This window comes from Taeniopygia guttata, chromosome 18 (assembly GCF_048771995.1).
Source record: "Taeniopygia guttata chromosome 18, bTaeGut7.mat, whole genome shotgun sequence".
NCBI lineage: Eukaryota > Metazoa > Chordata > Aves > Passeriformes > Estrildidae > Taeniopygia > Taeniopygia guttata.
The window spans coordinates 3,106,033-3,127,649 of NC_133043.1; the positions used below are offsets into that span (position 1 = coordinate 3,106,033).

The window sequence follows — 21,617 nt, forward strand, 5'->3', positions numbered from 1 at the left end:
TGCCTCACTATCCTATTTTCCACCTTTCCTCTCTAAGCCCTGAAAGCACAGCATAAAGGTGCTGAAAATACACAAAAACATCAGGGCCGGTACAAAAAGAAAGAGAAGAGGAAAGATTCAGGTATTTGATGGACATGGATGGATGAGATTTGCCAAATCCAGGCGCTTTCTGCAGGCACAGGATCAGCTAGAGGAAAGGAGCCTGACTCATCAGCTCCATCAAAGGCAAGGTCTGGGTGAGCTCTGTGTGAACAGGAAGCATCCCTGCATTCAGAACTTTTAATTACCCTCACCCAGGCAGCAGCATCAGCCACTGAAATCCCCAGATTACCTTGATTGCTCTGTCATTATCTGTCTTCAGCTGCTGCTTCTCATCTTCCAACTTCTGTGCAACTTCCTGCAGCCGCTGCTCCACCACAAGCTGCTGCCGGCTGTTCTCCTCTGTCAGGAAGGAAATGGTTGCCTTCAGTTCAGCTATCTCCTGAAAAGAAAGCAGCATGTTGAAGCTCCCCTCAATAAAAGACACATATTTTGCATTTTTTTAAATATAAACACGGCAATGGCAAGCTGTGCTGTGCGAGCTGGATGTTTGAAATTCGCACGCTGCACACTGGCAGGGCACGGAACACGCAGAGAGAAGGAATAGAGCAAGGCTGTCAATGACAAGAATCGCTGAACACAAAATATTTGGAAGTGTTTTCCACTGTGACATTCCAAAATATTTACTCATGAGAACAAAGCACATCTGTGATCTTCAAACTGGAGCCTGTTCCCCGTCTTGCACCGCTCTGGAAGCTGGAGTGTGAGTTTACATTGGGATGGTGCTGCTCCTTTTCCAGGGGGATACTTTGCACCTTGATACTGCTGAGAAGAAAAACGCCCACGTTCACACACTGGAATGAAATTTAAACCTGGCAGTGACATTTCTGAGCTGCTGAAAGGAGCAGATTTTGCTGAGCAATACAGTGAGGACCTGACTCCACATCCAGGACCTTCATCCAGACCTTTTAGGTGATTCACTTGTCATCTGTTGAATTGTATTTGTTTTACCTTTTTCATCACTGGGGAAAGTCATAACTAACCCTGATCTTTTAGGCATATTTACAGAATTTTATACTGACATGTCATCACCCAGCAAAGCACTTAAACATGTGGGAGAGTCACTGACTTTAATGTATATATTCAAGCTTAAGGTTAAGCTGCTGTAGCAGCATATTATAGAATAATTCTAAAAGCACTTTAGCACACAGGCAGTTCAGGGAGAGACTACCAGAGTGCTTAGACTTTGCCAGGCCTCCTCACTGGCACAAAAACATTTATCTATATTAATTACATGGTTATTTAGGAAAAAAAATCAAGTTAAAAACCTCTAATAATAGGCCAGGACTAGTGTAAGAAGAACTGTGCTACAAATGAAGGTATTAAAATCACTGAAAAAGGGGAAAAAGCCTGATTAAAACTCTGCAGTAAATTTATTTCTCTTTACCTACCTGAAAAGCCCAGGAAGTAACCCAGATTATGTGTAAAACCTACCTTTGTATTTCTGTATTGCTTGTGTAAAAAAGAAATGCATGTTTCAAAAGGTAATACCCATCAAAAAGAAGGGGTTTTGAGACCAATACGCCAAAGTTTAGAGATTATCTGGATAGGGTGCAACTCTTTAGCCAGGATTAAGGAGTGTCTCTGGGTTTGCAGTTCAGGTAGTTGTTTAGAAGACAGACAATTTGCAGAAATGTGGTTTTACCAGGTGTGTAATGCACAGGAGAAAGCAGAAGAAAGCAATGGATTATATAAATTATTAAGATAACAACTTGAAGCCATGCAAAACTACAGCATTTTGAGTATGCCCCATTTTGTCATTTTAAAAAGAAAAAAAAGCAGCAAACTCTTCAGTATAACACAAACCTGAGATTTAAAGCTTTTACTGAGTTGAGACCCTGGTCTAGCACTGGAGTTCTGAAATCCAAGCAAGGAAATTTCAGCAGGAATTGATGAAGAAAGATCTGCTTTGTGCAGTACTTTTCAGAGCAAAAACTTCTATTTACTTTGTATAAACTTCAGAGGACATTTCTTGAAATATCTTCTCTGTGTGGGTGTTAAAAGTGAATGTTCCAAGAGGCCACAGAGAGAAAGATTGGACGGATGTTGTCAGCAAGGCGACCACAAGAAAAGTTGCAATCAACCAATTATTAACAGTGAGCTACAAAAAAACCCCAAAGCCAAGCCTGTCCAAGTAACTTGGGGGATTTGATTTAAACCCATACAAATAAAGAAATTCAGACATCAGGGTGAAACTGTTTTATTGAGCCAAACAGCTCTGACAGATGATGGATGTCTTGTGTCTGCCCCAGAAAGTGCTGAGGAACCGAGTCCAGCTCTCACCACTAAAACGCCCCAGCTCCAGCAAAGCCACCTTAATACAAAACATGTCCCCAAATCTTAAGACTGTTCTGCAGGCGAGTAAATATTATATGACATAATAAATGTTGTCAGTCTGACAAAATTTATTATAACATTTAGGTTAAAAAGTTCTTACCTTGCCCTACCTACGTCTTTCTGCTGCAACAATTAAAGCAATTTCCCTCATCCCTTGCTTAAAAATTCAGAAATGCTTCAATTATTCTGTCTTAAAAAAATGGACCAAGAACCATTTTTGTATTGACATTGGATTGTGTCTGGCATGGAGAGGCTGCCTTGATTCTACTAACATGTGGGTGACAATGACAAAAGGTAAAATAGAGGTAGCAATGGAAGGGATCTCTTCCTTCGGGTCTGACATGGATTAAATGTTACTTTCTGAGCTTTAAGCATTTCCTGCTTTTCAGGTTTAGATGGAAAGATAAAAAAAGAGGGTTTTTTTTGTTGTATCTATCTTTTTTTTTAAAAATAAGGCTCTCAAAAATTACTAAATTACTAATTTAAAATTACTAAATTACTAATTTAAAATTACTGGAAAGGTATTTAGGAAAGAGAACATTATCTTTATTTACCACAGAATTGTGGGATTGGTGAGGGTGGAATGGACCAGTTTAAAGAAGTATCACCCAGAGCTGGGTGTTCAGGATCAGCCCAGTCAGGTTTTAGGTATCTCCAGGGACAGAGACTCTACAATCTCACTGTACGCAAATAAATGTGTAAAAATACAGGTTAGATTTTAGAAATAGAACAGAAGGCATATTTACCAATGATTCTGATAAAGAAGTGTAATAAAGTGACAATAAATGTCACCCAAACTGAGTCACAATGCTTGACAAATGTTACAGAGAATAAGACTCAAAGGAGCTGAAAAGCTGAAATCAAGGGTTTAAAATATTTTGAAGTGCTGGTAAAACAGTAAAGTTTGCAGTTTCTTGTTATTGTCTCACTGATCATTTCTGTCTAGAGGCTGCTAAACCCTTCTTTGTAGTGTTTTTATTGATTTTAAAAGACTATTATTGGACTATTGGCTGCAAATTCACTCTGCAGTGCACAGCAGACATTCTGCTGTGGCTGGGAGCAATGAGGAGAATGACACCTCCACACAAATCCTTGTGGCAATTTTCTTCTTATTAAAAGCTTAACTCCTGGCTGCATCTCCATCATTTTTCACACTTCAGTACTACCTGTCAGTCAAACTGAAAGCTGAAGTATGTAAAAATTATCCAGCCTATTTTTAAGCGTATTTGTAAATTCAACACTCATTTTCATCTTTTGAGTTCTCTGAAGACCAAAAACTCAAGTCAAAACCAGTTTGCCTCCAGGAAACTGTCATTCCTCAATGTGCTGTTTTGGGCAGAAATGCAGAACTGGTGGGGATCAATGATAAAGGTGAAAAAACCTTGGGTGACACCACCTTTGACATGAAATGCATGTCCTGGCTGTGCAATGGCACCTGATTTTGTGAGATGTGCTGGCTGATGGAGCACCTCACCTTCCTTCTCACTGCCTGAAGGAAGACTCGGTCCCCTGGGATCCTCAGGAGATGACAACAGAGATGAAAAAGATGAAATTCAGAACTCAAAACACCCACCTCTATTTTCCAGCTTAGTGCTCTGTAGTTTTTTAGTTAAAATCTGCAAGAAGACACTGGATGTTTGATTTAGCAACGGGATATGACTTCTCTTGGTTGTCAAGACCAGCAGTAACTCAACTTTTCATCAAGTTCCCAAGTGGAACAGGTTCACCTGAGCTCCCTGTCTGCTGGCCACCTACCTGCGTGGACTTGGCCAGTTTCTGGCTGAACTCTTCCTCCGCCTGCTTCAGCTGCCTGTTGGCCTGGAACACACACAAAAGAGAGCCCGTTAGCCCAGCCACAGGACGTGCACAGACACTTTGCCACCGGGCCCTGGGCCTGGCACCTCCTCCACATGCCTATCGCCGAGCGCCGGCCCCGCGCCAGCCCCAACGCCCTTTTGTGGCAGCCAAAAAACCGCCAGGGCTGGGCTTTGATCTCGGGCCAACTATTCATCACTTGAAAGAGGGGAGAAATTGTACCTCTGCTGCCAATTATTAGAAAAACATAAAGAGTTCTGCGGATTAAAAAAAGAAAAAAAAAAGGAGAGAATGAGAGTGTGTGTGTGTGTGTGTGTGTGTGTGTGGTGTGGGGCAGGGGAAGGAGGCAACACCACGTAAACAAGTTTATCAGGATGAATTTATTCTGAACAAAGAGAGGAGAATGAGGAGAAAGTCTCAGGCAATGTGACATGGGGGATGCAGCTTCACCTCTCAGTTCTGTGTCTGCAACTGTCCTTTGTCCCATTGCTCATCCCTCCCTAGGGAAAGGTGGGAATGACACTGAAATCCACCCAAGATGCAGCTGAACCAGCGTGGACATACAGCTCTTTCCTTGCTCCAGCTTTTTTTTTCACAACTCAAAGCTAAAGAATAAACCAAACTGAAAACAAGGCTGCTCGGTCTTATCAGAATCAAACCAACAAATATTTCTATAACCCCAGGAAAAACAGCTCTTAAGGTTTTTTTTCCCCTCAAATAATTTAATTTCAGAAATAATTTGATAATAGTGATGTTAATAAAAAAAAAAAAATGCAATTTCATTTTGGGAGAGAAACCTGATTTGTATTTTTCCTGCAGAAACCAGCCCAGCCCAGCCCCACCACGCTGTCCTCAGGTGAACTGCTCGGCGCTCTCGTCTCCTTGGCTCTCCAACTTGAGGACAGGTGTCTAAGACAAATATTTTCTTAAGGGGGACAGAATATCACGCAGCTGAGTTCTGAAGCAAATTTAAGCTGATTAAGTTTTCAAAATCTATCTGACCTCCTGCTCAAACCTTTGATCTGTCGCCCCTAGTTTTACGGCACCGCATCCAGCGCCAAGCGCCGGCTCCCGCCAGCCCCTCTTTGGGGGGACCAAAAAAACCCACAGGGGCCCCCAAAGCCTCTGAACCCTGCCTGCATCCAGCTCAGGCTCCATTTCTGCAAACTCCAGGGATTTCAGGCAGGCAAAGAGTCTTATTGATTTTACTGGGCTATAAATTGAGGAGCTTAGAGCTGCGGATCGTCATGGTAGGGCTGGAATCATCCTTGGCAATCCGGGCAGCTCTGTAAGGTGCAGCTCACAGTAAGAATATTACAGCCAGTTCAAAGTAATCCTAAACTTTACATGAAATTGCAATTTCAGATCCTCAATCCCTTCAAATTCCAAAATTATGAAACATATGGATGTCTCCATCTGTTTGTTGGTACTAAGGAATCTACTAAAAAAGTTATCAAAACCAATTATCAAATTTGTGCATCATTTTTGAGATAACATTATGACTTGATTTTGTTATAAACAGAAATAATGGCAATACACATTGGCTTGAATCAGCATCAAGAAGAATTCTGGAGCACCAGACAAATTAAATTTCACTTTTTCTCCATTTATCACTCGAAGTGGACCACAAACACTGTAAGGGCCCATTGTGGGGGTGCATAAATAAAAGGAGTGGTGACACAGCACCAGTTATCCCTGGGAGCTCTGTCCATGCTCTGTTTCTCCTTGTACTTGGGCTGACCCACGTTAACACTCGTTCCATTGTACTGCAGCCTAGTTTCAGATGATGTTTTACCACCACTGCATGTCATAAAGTGACTGAAACTGCCAGTTTATCTTTAGAGAAAAGAAGTAAAAAAATAAATTACAGCAATAGCATAAATTACTGTTAGTCCCAGAAAGGGAGAGGGACTCGTCAGCAAGGCGCTGCACAGATCACGTTACAGCTGCTCTCGCTCAACTTGCCTGGGGTAAAAGTCCTCATCTTTCAGAGAAGCTGCTTTATAACCTCCTGAACCCACAGAAGAAATCCCAATAAATAATGAAGAACCACTCATGAGTTCCATAAACAAATTAGAATTTGTTTGTTCACACTGAGTAGAATCAGGCTGACCTCTGAGAGACAGGACAGAGGTGATCCAAAAGAAAGATACTCCAAATTTCATTCTTTTATTCCTAACTAAAGGCAAAGAATTGATATCCCACCAGTTTACTTAAAAGGAATTGCAACATTTTATTTTATAATGGCTTTAACAACTTCCAGTTAGCAAAATATTTATAATTTTTGTCTCCCAGTCACCAACAAACCATAAATTCTTACATTTTTTTCCAGTCCCAAACATTTGCAGCATCTGAATTGCAGAGGTACTGAGCTCCCAAAGCTTCCCCTGGAAATAGCAGGAGCACAGCTCCATGGGCTCTGGTTCTCTAAAAGTGGTTACATTGGACTTGTGGCACTAAAAACAATGGACAGTCCCTGCCAGTAACAGGGACTTCGAGGAAGGCTGGAGAGGGACTCTTCACAGGGGCATGCAGCAACATGAACAGGGGGAATGGCTTCCCACTGATGGAGGGCAGGGTTAGATGGGATATTGGGCAGGAATTGTTCCCTGGGAGGGTGGGCACACCCTGGCACAGGTGCCCAGAGCAGCTGTGGCTGCCCCTGGATCCCTGGCAGTGCCCAAGGCCAGGCTGGATGGGACTTGGAGCAGCCTGGGACACTGGAAGTGTCCCTGCCCATGGCAAGAGGTGGAATGAAATGATGTTTAAGGTCCTTTCCAACCCAAACCATTCCATAATTCTGTGGCTCCTGCTGACTTCAGCTTTTCCCTGAGGTCTGTAACACCCAGCAGCTCTTGCATCATCACAAACCACACGAGCAGCTCTGATGAAGGCAGGGACCACAATTTACAGCACTGGAAAGGCCAACTTGTGGGGCTGCCTGGGCACCCTCTCTTCTGCTGCCATCTTTTAACTGCTGAAATATGAAGCTTCTCCTTTCTTAAAACCTGCAACTGAAACTAATTTAGTACCTCTTTATACAGACTGTTGCTTTGCAACCAAGGGAGACATAAACCACTTTCCCTGGGGCACTGCTACACTTTTTACTCTTTTTTGTTTTAAGGAATGAGTAAATACACACAGAGCTGTGTACAGGGGGGATTTATATCACATTTATCTTGATAAATGAGAAGGTTCACACTGGCCTGGCAGTTTCCTGGGTTCCTTCTTTTCCAACTGGCTGCTGGGTGCACGTGCTGGAGGAAGCATGAGCTGTTTCTGAATTATTTTAAGGGCATTCCCTCCCTTTCAGGTTAGCTGCTATTTCAGAAACATAATGAATAAGAATCCAAGTGGAAGGTGAACATTTGGAGGGTCAGCCAGTGTTCATTAAAGTCAAGCTCTTTTTATAGCAATGGGCAGCACTACAAATAGAGTTAATGGTATGAAACCAGTTTTCCGTGTGTGAGAAGTGGCTGCTGAAATTCCCACTTGGCAGAAGCTTGTCAGAAATATCAATTGGAATATCCATTTTTATAATGAAAAAGGTTTAAATTGGATAAGTAGCAGAGGAATTCCACCGATTCAAAAACAAACTCCTGTTTAGTTTCACACAGTTAATACATATTTTAGCTAAAATTATCTGATTATGATGATTTTACATGCAGTTATTTTATATTACAGAGGACTTTTGCATTAAAAAGATTATGTCTTTTTTGCAGTTAATTGGTTTTAAAAAACAACTGTAATTCTTTAACAAGCCTTCAAGCATCATATTGTGGTTACTGAGCAAAACTGCATCGACTTCAACAAAACATTTCACATAAAAATTAAAACAGTTATTAGCGCTCCAAATGTGGTGTCTGAATTAATGGATGCTCTTCTAACACTGCCCCATTTTCACTTTCTCCTTTCATGGAACAGAACAGCATCAGTAAAAGAGCACAGGATCTATGACAGGACCACATCACAAGAGCACACCGTGTCCTACCCTCATTACCAAGTATTTATAAGCTATTTGAAGGTTTGAGGTGCAGCAAAAGGAACTTTCAGTCCCAGCTCCATGCCCTGAACACCTCCAGGTCCCTCTGCTCCAGCTGCACTCTGGGGTTGGCAGCCACGTGGACAATTCCATCCTCCAGCAACACCCATGGAGGCATTTGAGATGTCTTGGATATTTATCAAAAATGAAGCTGTTCAGAAGCCTTGAAACATTACAGATCTGTGCTTTGTGTAAGATATTGGGGAGAAATCCTTCCCTGGGAGGGTGTGAGGCCCTGGCACAGGTGCCCAGAGCAGCCCCTGGATCCCTGGCAGTGCCCAAGGCCAGGCTGGAAGGGCTGGGAGCAGCTGGGACAGTGGAAGTGTCCCTGCCCATGGCAGGAGGTGGCACTGGGTGGGTTTTAAGGCCCCTTCCAACCCCAACAATCAGGGTTTAGTGATGGGCTTGGCAGTGTTAGGTTTATGGTTGGACACAGTGATCTTAGAGGTCTTTTCCAACCTGAATAATTCCATGTTTCTCTATCTTCCAGCTTTGGAAAGAGCTCTCATAACTAGAGTTTATATATATATATACACACAACACCATATTCACCAATAAAGAAGCAGCAGATTAAAGAACTTTTCTGTTTAGGGTAGTAGCTATGAAAGAATCATTTTTCAAAATGCCTGCAACTAGCTAAAAGTGGCCATCCATAAGCTGATCCTCCATAATTAGTTAGATAAAAGTGTAAGCAAAGTTAAAAAAAAAAAAAAAGAAAAAAAAAAAAAAAGGAGGAAAAAAATCAAAGGGTGGGGAAAGAAGAAGAAAGAAAACTTGCTCCAGGGAAGAAGCAACTGTTCTCTGATGTGCAGCAAGGAATTTAACATCAAAGAACTAATGTAAATGGGGCCCATTTACCTCAAAAAACAACACACCACTCCACATTCTGGAATATTTCTATTTTAAGATTGACAGCATTATGCTTTGTACCAAAATTCAAGATTGTGTAATTTGATAGATGTCAGAAGAAAATGACCTTCAGAATAGCTAATGGTGGTAATCTTTGTTATTAAGTATGTTAAAACTCTCTGTACAATATCTGTTTAAACTTCAGAGATCAGCAGATCACCTTTAAAGTTCATCTGATTGTACATAAAAATTCCATTTGGACTCAAAGCCTAAAACATGCATTTTCCTTATGTGCCCCTAACACTGACAGTGGGTGACTTCCTACACCAAACTCCTGCTCTTTCTCCTGCTCTCCACACCAATCAGAAAAAAAATGAAAGCTGGATCTCTGTTCAGCAGTGAAAATAGCACACACAGTTCAAATATGTAATCTGAACCACCCAAAAAACCATTAAAAATAGTTGAATACCCAAAATGATGTTAACAGAATAATTAGTCAAGTACCAAATGACTTCAAGTGTTTTGAAAATGAATGATAGAAATCCCAAAATCCTATTAATATTCTATTTTACATTTCACTTTTGGAGGTCTACAAATCTTTTCCTTTTATTTTTTTTTTCATTAAACTTACATCTTTAGGAGAAAAAAAAAAACTCTCTCATTCATGCGTGAAGTGCTTTTCATTGGGAAAAAACACAAGAATGCATAAAAATGACTTTGACAGTACCTGCACAGAGAATTGCCTTTCTGCAGCACATTGCAGTTCTGTGCTCAATGGGGGCCCACTGAGAAACTGCTTCTGCAAACTGTGCCTTAGGAAAACTCCAAATTCCAGACTTCTCATTTAAACCAACAGAGTATTTCCAATAATTCTGAAATTCTGCAGAGGAATTAAATACAGGCATTTTTAACTCACCCAGAAAGTCTTCTGTGGGACTCCAGCTGCAGGGCAGCTGAGGCCCAGGTTACACCAGCCTTGCACCAGGACACAATTATTACCTTCATCAAATGGATTTACTCAGCATCTAAATATTCCCCAGCACCACTAATGCCAATTTCCAGTCAATATTGCTGTCAGCCAGGCACATTATTTCAAACTGGCCTAAAATACCAGCCTTGCATACAAGACAAGGATTTAAAACCAGATTAACAGCCTGGGTTTGCCACATGCAATTGTTTAATGCTTGAACTACCCTTTACAGAAGACAATTCTGAGTTTATCAGGCACTCAAAGGGCTGGCAGAGAATTGTGGTTTAATCTGAAGCTGTTCTGGGACATTTTGCCAAAAGATTGCTGGTGTGATAAGCTCAGGGCTGGGATATGGACAGCACAGCAAAGACAGCTGATTTTTGTTTGATTTACTCTCATCAATCATCTGTGAGATGACTATTGGTGAAATCAGTGTGGTGTTTTGTGGTGACAGAGATGAAGAGATTCAAATGATCATCACAGATGTCACTGCTTCTCATCTGCCATCCATCACACCAGGCAGCTGGGCTCGAGATTTCTCATTATCTTCCTATTTCACCAAATCTGGGGCCAGGTTTTATATTATGGCACGATCCTTCCCACAGCTCCACACTCAAGATGGGGTAAACCCGGTGAAGATGGGGAGACTGCAACACTCCCCACTTTAGAGTCTCTAAGTCACATTCCTGGATTACCATTTTAATATTTCCTGCTTTTCTCCTCTTCTGTCCAACCAAACAAAGATGGTTATTTAAACTGAGTTTAAGACATTATATCAAAAGTGCTGGCATGTTCTTTTTCAGAGCTTCAACAAAGAAAATGTGCAGCCAAGAGGAATTACTTGAGCTTTGACAAGCTGCCTTTATCCCTGAGAAAAGCAGGCACTTCTCTCACAAGCTCGGGCTCTCCCCACTCTGATGTAAAGAAGTTTCCAGAATCACTCAGGCCCAGACATTTCTGGTACCCACAGAGCTGACACACAGCAAAACCACGAGGGGACAGCCTGTGAAACACCTTTGAAGATGCAAGTCAAAGCTAAAGCTTCCTCCACACATAGACGGCAACAGTCCCAAGATGTGACACTGATCCACGACTTGACTCGGTTAAATATTATTTAATATGAGTTTAACAAAACATGATTCTTTCAGAAACTGGAGATTTCTGAGACTCAGGCACTGCTAAATCATTATTTATCAGCTAAATTGACACACCTTGATTTTTGCCAAGGAGAGACTTTAAGGCTCCTGAAAGAATTATAAAGGGATAAGAATGAAGTTTTTAGATTTTGCATTGCTGTTTTAAGTTGAGTTTTGTGGCAAGAACAAGCATTTATTAAGAGGACAATGAGCAGAAAAATATTCTATGTATGTATAATTTTAAGACAGAATCTTTGCTATCAAGAAGAAGAAAAAGTGGGAACAAAGGACAAACTCTGTACCCCTGAATTAACTTGGTATCACTAAATTAACTCAGTATCATGAAGTTAACTCAGTATTTTGAAGTTACATCATTAGACAAGAGCCCAGCAAAAGTTAAGCTACTACAGCTGGAAAGACAGACACTGAAAACACAACAATATCCCCCAACAAATCTGTGATCTGAAGCCATCAGTGCTCCTTAGCAAGATTATGTTGGATTACTTTCTGTATTTTAAATACAACAAAGCTTCCCCAAAAGAGTGACAACTTCCCGGAGCCAGAGCGCGTTACCGAGCCGAGGAGAAACTTCCCAAGTCCAGCAAAGGCCCAATTAAAAAGAAAATGGAATATACTGCTCCATCATCAAAGCAATTAAAAACATAAATAAGGCATTGCAAGACTCTTAACATTCCCAATGTTTAATTATTTATCTGTTCTCTGTCCTGCAGCTGTAGGTCAGAATTAACTCCTCTGAACTAAATACAGGAGAACTCTTTTGGGGATTTGTACCTCATTCATTTTCAAGCAAACATTCAAATTCATTTCAAATTCACACAAGAACTGCAACAGTTTCACCTAAATCAGATTTTCTACAAGTTAAACACCCCTCCTACACTCAGATGTGATTGTGAAACTACTTTGATCTCTGTTCCCAAATTTACTGCTCTGTGTAATCCATGACAAAATATAATGTGATTTACTGTATCTCTATATGACAGCCCAGCAGCTGACAGAACTTAATAATTCAGCATAAGAAAAAAACCCTTCTGGCACCAAAATATACAAATCATAATTGAGGCACTTTAGTATCACATTACAATGAAGCACATACAGACTGATCATAAGAACTTCAAAACAATTAGAATTCTTTCTCACCCATTTAATGAAGGTGGGTTTTACTCCATGACATGTTCTGCAGCTGTAAGCAAGTCATTTTGGAGCACTTTTCTTTCTTCATATTAATGACTCTGAAGGACTAATAACATTGTTTTACCCCTTCCCTATTTCCCAAACACTCCTTCTCCAAAAAGAAGAAGAAAAAAGCCACCTGCAGCTTTTCTCTATTATAATGATATGAAGAAAGAGCAAATGAGTATAAACAATGTCTTCAAATCATGCCAGTATTTAAATACACAATTACTATGTTTTACATTAGTTTGGTCTTGATCACTGAGTATATTTTCCAAACAAAGCTATTTGGAAATCTGTTTTTTTATTGTGCTGACCTAAGCAGGGATGTGATGGACACGTCCCATGGGGCACCTTTTGCAGTGGCTGATGCTGATGCTGGGTTTTGGGGGGACTTGAGAAAGTCTCTGTGCAAAGGATGCATCATCCCAGAAAGTTCCAAGCAAAGTAAGAATGTGGAGCTCAGATACAGGAGGATTTTCTACTTCTAATTCCAAGGAACAAACACCAGTTACCGTTTTTTGCACAACCGAAACCACGGAGGAGCCCCAGTGAAACCAGCAGGGATGGCTGCAAGGACTGGGATCCAGGAGCAGGGAATCCTTCCTGTCCCACCTGCCCAGGAACACAGACCTCACTCAACAATTCTCAACAAATCTAAGAATGAATTGGTCGAGTTGTTAAAATAAAAAAACCCACCAGTAACCTCACATTCCAGCCAGCACCACACTGGAAAACAGCCAATGCTTTCCAAATATTATCACGTACCCAGGAATGTAAGGATAAGCAAAATTGGGAAATTAGACAAAACTGGACCTACAAGCAATCAGCCTTTTCCAAGACACAAGGTACTGGGGGAAAAGGGAGAGAATGAGGTCATGATTCAACTGGGCTTTAAAAACTATTTAATAAAGCTGAAATAATAAGCAATTGTGTATTACAAGATAAAGTCGGTGTGTTACAGGTTGTTTGGAGAGTGAAGAAAGGCTCGGGAAATGATTGAAAAAATAATTAAAACAGTTGTTCTGCCACTGGCAAAACCTCAGCATTCACCTTATCCACCATCCCCGTGACTTCGTGAGTGTTGATCTTATGAAAACGCTCTGAAGGATAAAACCTGGAAGTTCTGGGATGGAGAAGAGGCAGCGTGTGCCCAGGTGCTGCAGAACGGGGAGGGGTGTTTGGGCACACACTTGAAAAAGAAAGAGGAGACAGAGACAACAAAAAACCCCACCTGTGAATGCTTCTTCAATAGACACTTCAGACAAATTCCAGTTGGTTAAAAACCCACTAAACCCTAAAAAACCCAGGCAAACTTCCCCAACTACCCAGCTATCATTGATATGACAAGACAAGAGTAAAGTGTGCTGAAAGATGGGCCACATGATTGAGCTTTAATTTTAATCATATCAGTTCTTGCCCTGCTGAAAGCCATCTTTTTAATTCCATATTTTGTCATAATTTATCATTTAGCTCTTGTCTGGTTCTCATTTCTTAACAGCATTGCTTCAATCATTTTCAGTTTTAACCCTGTGGTGCTATTTGTGAATGCAAATAATGGTGTCTGATCTCCCTGCAGGCATTAATGAAGATATTAAAAAGTGAGCCTGTTGCTCATGGGTGCACATTTTTTTTTCCCACACTGACAGTTAAACCAATTTCTTCTGGAACTCCTAACTCTGGAACCAGACTCAAAAATACAGCTGATGAGCAGAGATCTGACTTGTTGTTTTCTGGATTGGTTTTTTGGAGTTTTTTTTTTTTTTTAAAGGAGATAGGACTCTGTGTACAGTAAATGTGAATAACTGCAGCTCTTGCTTTGAAACATCTCCAGTCGGGAGAGTGCCATAAATTCTGTTTAGTGCTATTAGAGTGAAATATCCCTGAGATGATTCTACCATCTTTTTCTTCATGTTTGGCTCTGTTGATTGAAGACTCTTCCAAATGGCTCCCCTGAGGGATGATGCAAATCCTGTGACCATGTTCCTGGTCCACCATCATCCCGCTTTTTCTTTGGAGGAATAAAAAGGAGCAGTGCAAAAAGGGACACGCTACAGAGGAAACAGGTTTTAAATGGATTTGTTGAAAGGTACTATCAAGACAGATTAAATAATCTGCATTCTTTGTGCTAATATGCATTAAAAATATTTCCTCTTCGTGAAATACATTTCTTCTTGATCTTTTGGTGTTATGTTTTGCTTTTATTTGATATTTTGGCATCATGTTTTGCTTTTACTTGATCTTTTGCCACCACATTTCTGGTTTTGCTAGATTTTCTTCAACAAAGCCAACTATACTGCACTCATTTTTATTAATATTAGTTGTTGAATCACTATCTCTGTGTCAGAAACATTCAAGAACCAAATGTAATTTAATATACACAGGCTCCACAAAACAAAAACAATAAAAATATTACTGCTCTGGAACACAGAGATAGTATCAGAGACAATAGTTCTTGGATTTTAATGAAAAAAATTAAGAGACTTGGGAAACATCCAACTCTTCTTGGGAAGAATTGGAGGGCTCTTTAAATTATTCATAGCTGGGGCCTAAGCTAAATAATTGATGTAATAGACTCAAAACAAGTTTAAGAAAATGGCACATCTACAAGTGGTGGGGGTCCTGCCTGCATTCGGTGAGGACACAAACAGGTCTGCATTACAATTAGACACAATTTAATGAGATCATTACACTTGGGAGGAATACACATCCACTTTTTATGGCTGACCTATTTGCCCCCATGTAAATAACCAAGGAATCACTGCAGTGAGTGTGAAAACAGCTCCTCTGAGTGCTCCCACAAACAAACTTATCTGCAACTGTGGTTTCAGTCTCCAAGTTAATGAAGTGAAAGGTGTCAGATCAAAGGTTCCATGCAGCCAGTTCTCAGAAGGTCTTAGGGACAAAGATGGAACCATTTTTGGTGCTAATGAAATGTGGAGTTGGCAGAGAAGAAGCAGAGCTGGAGAGACAGGACACAGAAATGGGACCACATGGAAGGCACGAGATGCTTTTACTTTAGGAGCAGAAGTAACTGTTTAGGGGAAACTCAGTACTTTTAATCAAGTATCTCTTGGAGCATCTTTCATGTCAGAAGATGTCATATTCCTTCCCTTCATCTTCTATCTCTTTGCCAGTGCTGAACAGTGTGACATCATCTGCAACAGTGCCAGAACAGATACTGTGAATCACAGATATTCCTGCATATGCAGCATGAAAATATGCCCAGGGAGCTACATCCAACTGGGCTGCTCTAGGGCTGTGCTGGGTGAGGAATTAATCCAGCATCACACAGCCTGATGCTGAAGGAGGGACTGAAATGTCCCCTGGGGCACATTATCAGTACCTTATTTGCAAATTATATGCAAGAAGTTGCTCAGAAAATAAGTATCCATCTATAGGACACTGTCAGAAGAGTTTTGAAAAGGGCTCCGTTACAAAAACATTCTATTGCAATATAATTATATATTTATAATATAAACTGTTATATAGAATAATTATTCCTAATTAAGGAAGTGGACACTTACAGAGTGACTTTAATTTTAAGGTCCTAGAGTATCTGAGTTTTATGTGGATTTCACACCAGATACAGGTGGAGTGATTGTACCAGGTAAAAACTGTAAACATCAGATTTGATTTAAAATCACAGAAATCTCAGAGTATATCTAACATCAACATCATTAAAGTTCTACAAGCAGGATCTGCATGGCTCTGGCCAGGTTTTATGCCACTTTGGTATCCATCACTCCAGAGGGAACCACTTCACAGCTTCCCTTCATCAGAAGCAGCCCCAAAAATAAAGTGTTTAACTCAGTTTTTGGGGTTTTTTTTGACTAAAGATTTGTCCTAATAATCAAATTTCATGTGTGCTCAGCACAGTCAATACACAAAAATGTAAATTACTTCTCCACAAGAAAAGCAGCACTGACAGAGAATTAGATGTTCCTGGAACCTGCATAAACCTTTAACAGAATGAGTCAAAATATCTATTTAAATATAGAAAAGAAGTCAATAAAAAGCTAAATGTTGAAAATTATTTAGAGAGAAAAAAAAAACCCATCATCATCTCGTCCCACTCCAGTTTACTCATGTGTGCTGCTCAAAGGGAGCTTTTTTATGAGATATTTTCAGTGTTCCAAGGTTGCTTCCTTTGAGCATTGTCAGCCTGTCCAGTGCTCTGCTCGGGCCGTGCTTGCTGAATGCTCGTTTCCTCTGCCAAGAAAATCCCACAGAACGCTGCAAGCGGCGGCCAAGCCCCACATCTGCACACACTCAGACTTTGTCTCCTGCTTTCAGTCACTCCTGGCAAACCTGGAACCGCTCCGAGCTTTGTGCACTCCGCTGCACCTGGCTGGGGAGCGGCCGTGCCCCGAGTGCTGCTGATCATCCCGGAGCACACCTGGCCCTGCCCAAACAGGGCTGCGTGGCACAAACACCAACAATCACCACATGCCCTGCCTGGAAGGGACCTTAAAGCCCACCCAGTGTCATCCCCTGCCACAGCAGGGACACTTCCACTGTCCCAGGCTGCTGCCAGCCCTGTCCAGCCTGGCCTTGGGCACTGCCAGGGATCCAGGGGCAGCTAAAGCTGCGCTGCGCCTCACCACCCTCACAGGGAAGGATTCCCTCCTTTGCAGAAAAATGATCCTAAAACTTCTGTCAGCTCAACCAGGTAAGTACAGAAATGCTGAACAACCCCTGTATCTTACAGGAGCAAAGCAGGAAAAAAGGTGCACAATCCTAACAACGTCCCAGGAATCTCCACCAAACACCGGTCCTGAGAACCCTGAAGCGCTAAGGGAGTGCTCAGGAACTGACATTACAATAAACAATGTCCCAGCCATAAAGATGGGATTTTTAAGCAACAGAAAATTAAAGACCTCAGTAAATCATGTGTCCCTAAGTATCAAAAAGATGTCTACAAACACCAACAAATATTGAAATATTTAGTGTGTCTGTAATGAAAACTCTTCCTTCCTCTGTCTCTGCTCCTCGCTCTTCTCCTTCTCGTCCCCAGAGGAGCAGGAGGGCAATGCCAGAGGAATCCTGGATCTTCTTCCCCCATTTACAGTTCTGTTTTTCTTGTCATTGAAGTATGAATCATTTTTTTTTTCTATTTCCTCATGTTCAAGTTAACAGTCCGCAGTGACACAAAGCAATCCACACAGAAATTAACATTATTCCCAGAGCAGATCACAGAGGAATGAGATCCCTCACTTGAGAATGAAGTGACCTTCAGAAAATCTGGCCAGTCACATATTCCACGCCTAAACTGCGAAATTCAGCTTCCCACTGGATTTTTAAGCAATCTTCACAGAATTGGCACCATAAAAAAGTTAATTTAGAGAACAATTTTTTCTCTCATATTGCCTTAAATTTCCAGGTAACAAGATCTGGTAGAAAATATTTTCAAAACCAAATTTCACAGCTCATGCTGCAATTAAGGTGCTTTTTTTCCCCCTGATGGATAAAATCATATTCATCAAGGTTCTGTGGACTAGGACCAAGATTTGAACTAAATTAGCTGAAGCTGCTACGTTTGAGCTTTAAATGAAGTTTGCCCTCTAAGCTACTTCTAATTTTGGATTTTGTGGCCCATTTCCACAGTTCTACAATTGCAAGACAGAAATGAAACAGAATGGGGAATGGAGATTTGAAGGTAATGCCAGGTATTTTCACATGTCTGTGAAAGACTTTTCAACAGAGATACTTTTTTCTTTTCCCCTCCTATCTTTTACTCAACATGTGCTCTTCAGATTAGGGTAAAAATAGGGAAGTAGGTTAAAGAAAAAAATACAATAGCAGTTAATATAGCTTAAAATTAGCAAGTTTTTTGAAAAATAGAAAAAAATCCAACAAATTAAAGAAAACCAGTATTTCTGACAAAAATGACAATTCAAGACTATTAGAGATATTGCCCAATGAAGGATTATTTGTAACTTTAATTTGAGGATGTAAAGAAGTTAACTTTTCTTTTGCTATACTACACATGTAAAAAAAGATCAAAGAAAGAAAAGAATTGAGATTCAAATTCCATTTTTAAGCAAAAATGACAATGTCTTCCTGAGTTAAAATTAATCCTTTAATGATGAATTTCAAAGGTTTAAATACTTTCTGTGACCTTGGCTTTAAATAATTATGCCAAGCAGAGCTTTCCTTACATTCAGAAAAGATTCTGAATTGTTGATCACAGCCATTTTAATGGCTTCAGGCTGGCTGATTTCCAACATAATCCTCCGAATGCTCTTCAAAATTACAGACCAAGAACCTGACGCAGGTAAATGAAATGTCACTTGCACAAAGGCTGCTCAAACACTCCATGCAGATTGTTAATTTGTGCCACTGCACATCCCCTTGCAAGAAAATGTGTGATTTAGTGCCTTAATGCAATGTATAAAAGAGACTTCAACAACTATCTGCTTACACATACACAGAGTCTACCATAAATATTAAGTAGGGTTTTTTTGGCTTTTGAAATAAAACTTGCATGTTTTACCTTCCTAATGGGGGGAATACTTGAATTCAAGACAGGGGTCCAAGGGATGCTCAGCAAAAAGTAGGCAGTGACCCCACAGAACAGAATGGGAGGGAAGCCTTGATCAATCTGAAACATTAATTTCTATTTTCAAATCTTACCAGAGTCCTTTCTCACCTGATGTACCCCACAGACAAAATTAGACCAGCCACTGTGAGCAACCAGACACAATTTCCTTGAACCCTGAGCCTGAGTTTTCCCCTCCTTAAGAGCCCACCCTCTTTTTAAGGGAGAAAAAGCTTGGCTAGGCAGAACCACCCTTTCCACTGTCTCTACTCCAGCAGAGGAAGATCAGCCTGCTCCTGGCTGGCTTTACCTGTGAAATCACCTGTGTTTTTAAAGTGCTGTTGGCTCCTGAGCACCTCATGGCACCTTCCATCCCTTCCATCACAGAACCCCAGAACGCCCCACACTCGTGCTGTGACTCTGGCATCCCATGGTCTGCATCTGTTTTTCAACTCAAGTGACCCCTAAACATTTTTCCTTAGGGAAACTTTGCTCAGCTGACCTTTGGGGTGCTCACTCCCCTTTTGCCCTGCAGAGCTGCTCTTTGTGAATCCCTCACCTTTTTCAAGGCCGCCTCTGTCTCTGCCATGTGCCTCTTTTTCAGGTCTGATATCACTTTTTCCATCTCCATCTTCAGACTGTTCAGTGCTGCCTCCTTGTCTCGAGATGCCTTCAGCTTCTCCTGGTCCCGCTGGAAGCTCAGGTCCAGCAGCTGATGGTTCCGCAGAGCGTTGGCCTGGATCAGCTCCTCCCTCAGCTTGCAGATTTGGCTCTCCAAACCAGAGATCACCTGAGAGAGAGAGCAAACAAAGTGACAAAACCCAAACCTGACACTGTTGAGGCAGGACAGGAATGAATAGACTCTGTTTAGAAGGTGAGAGAACAGAACTCTGATTTCTTTCAAAATACATCACTCTTTTATACAGAGCTTTGTGTAGACCAACTCTATTGATCCTGATGTGAAAACACACCACACTATTGGTGTGCAGTGAATGATGTACAGCAGCAAAACTTAACTATAAACAATGTGAACAACAAGAGAGATAAAGAACCTTATTTACATTCTTCTCAGCAGTTTCTCAGGCTTCTGCCTGGTTAGAAACTTTCTGTTTCTCTCTGAGAATACCCACACAAACCCACAACACAAAACCCACTTGGTTTCCTCCAACAGGCTGTCACCTGGGGGTGGAGCAGACTCAGAGGATGCTCTGTCCCTTTTGCTGGCCCCTCTTCTTGCTCTTCCCTTTCTCTTCCTGCACATGGATAAATACAGCTCCTCCTGCCCACAGCCCTGGTGATATGGACACTTTTGGAGGAGAAATTGAGCTTGAGGCATATAAATCACTACATATCCTACCCATGACTTCTTTTTTTATCCTTAAGAAGTGACCTGCATCATTCTAAAGAGCTATCAGAGCATCATCAACAATTTATCAACCACTGCCTGACCCCGATGGGGGAACACAAGGAGGGAGGGATGGAAGTGGCAGGAATATAGCTGTGGTACTCCTTGTTGAGTTTTTTTGTTTTCCTTCTAAGGCCAGGGTCAGGATTAAATGTGCAACACATTAAATGTGTTCTTGTTTGGATTTAGATGTTTATTAGTTTTTATTTATATTACAGTCTCATGAGTTGTGAGTTTTACAGTACTTTAACAAGTTAAAACCGGAGACATATTTCTCTTTATATAAGGCTTTTTAAGGATAAACTGTCTAATTAAGAATTTATTAAATTATTTTAAAATTATTTTATTTAAAATTTATTTTTATTATTAAATAATTAAATTATTTTTATTTAAATTACTTTTATTTTTAGTCTAATAACTAACTACTTGTACTCTGCAACGTGGACTTTTTAATCTAATTACACAATTCTACTTGAACTTATGGAGAAGAAGGCAAAGAGGAAGGTAAAGAGGAAGGACTAGCTTCTGTCCTAAAATTTTTATCTTGCTTCATATACATTACTAGATTCTAAAACCTTAAACTCTAAGTTTTCTACTATGTGATATTACACACTTCTATTCAAACTACACACCCATAATCCCAGTTCTGTCATTCCATTTTGGAAGTCTTCCCTATGGCTTCAGGTAGAACGCAGTGTTCTCTTGGGGCTCAGTGTTTGCCAGTATAGAAAGTAAAATTCTCAGTAACCAGGGTTCTATCAACTCCCAATTCCACACAATTCACTCTGCTACTTTACCACAGGAGAAGATACACATCAATTACTTCAGATTACACTTACTAACTCTCACTAGTTACTTTTCTAATTCCATTTCCTCTGTGGGCTCTTCACTGGGGTACAGGAGCATCACATCTGGGACATAAAGCACTGTCCTTACAGCCAAGTGTGATGGATGACACTGAAAGCACATCTATGTGCTCATTCATAAGTGTAATTCTGAACATGAGCACTTTCACTGCAAAACTCACACAGAATTTCCCCCTTTCTCCTCCCTGTTTCACAAGAAACTTCGCAGTTGCCTGGAACTCTTTCACAGGATGTGAAAATACTGAGAGCAGAAACTGATGTTCTACCAAAGAAGCGCAGGTGACTCAGCTCAAGCTTATTAAAGGTTTCACAGGAAAATCTGAGGAAAAGCAGTGTATATTTAAAGTTCCCATTGTCCTGGAATGC

General features: G+C 40.8%; 1 protein-coding gene across 6 annotated transcripts in view; it reads right to left on the bottom strand.

Moving 5' to 3' along the window:
• Positions 1-21,617, bottom strand: part of CEP112 (centrosomal protein 112) — a 185,644-nt gene that overhangs the window by 67,157 nt on the left and 96,870 nt on the right. For 5 of the 6 annotated variants that reach the window (XR_012058608.1, XM_072937069.1, XM_030287662.4 and 2 more), the window contains 3 exons: positions 19,540-19,770; positions 4,192-4,254; positions 332-481 (listed from right to left, as the gene is read on the bottom strand). Coding sequence is in view for 5 of the 6 variants with exons in the window: in XM_072937069.1 (XP_072793170.1) it covers positions 332-481; positions 4,192-4,254; positions 19,540-19,770 (444 nt within the window). In the remaining variant the exon portion in view is untranslated. Of the gene's footprint in view, positions 1-331; positions 482-4,191; positions 4,255-13,328; positions 15,598-19,539; positions 19,771-21,617 lie in introns of those variants that run through there. The other variant, XM_072937070.1, reaches the window with a different exon arrangement.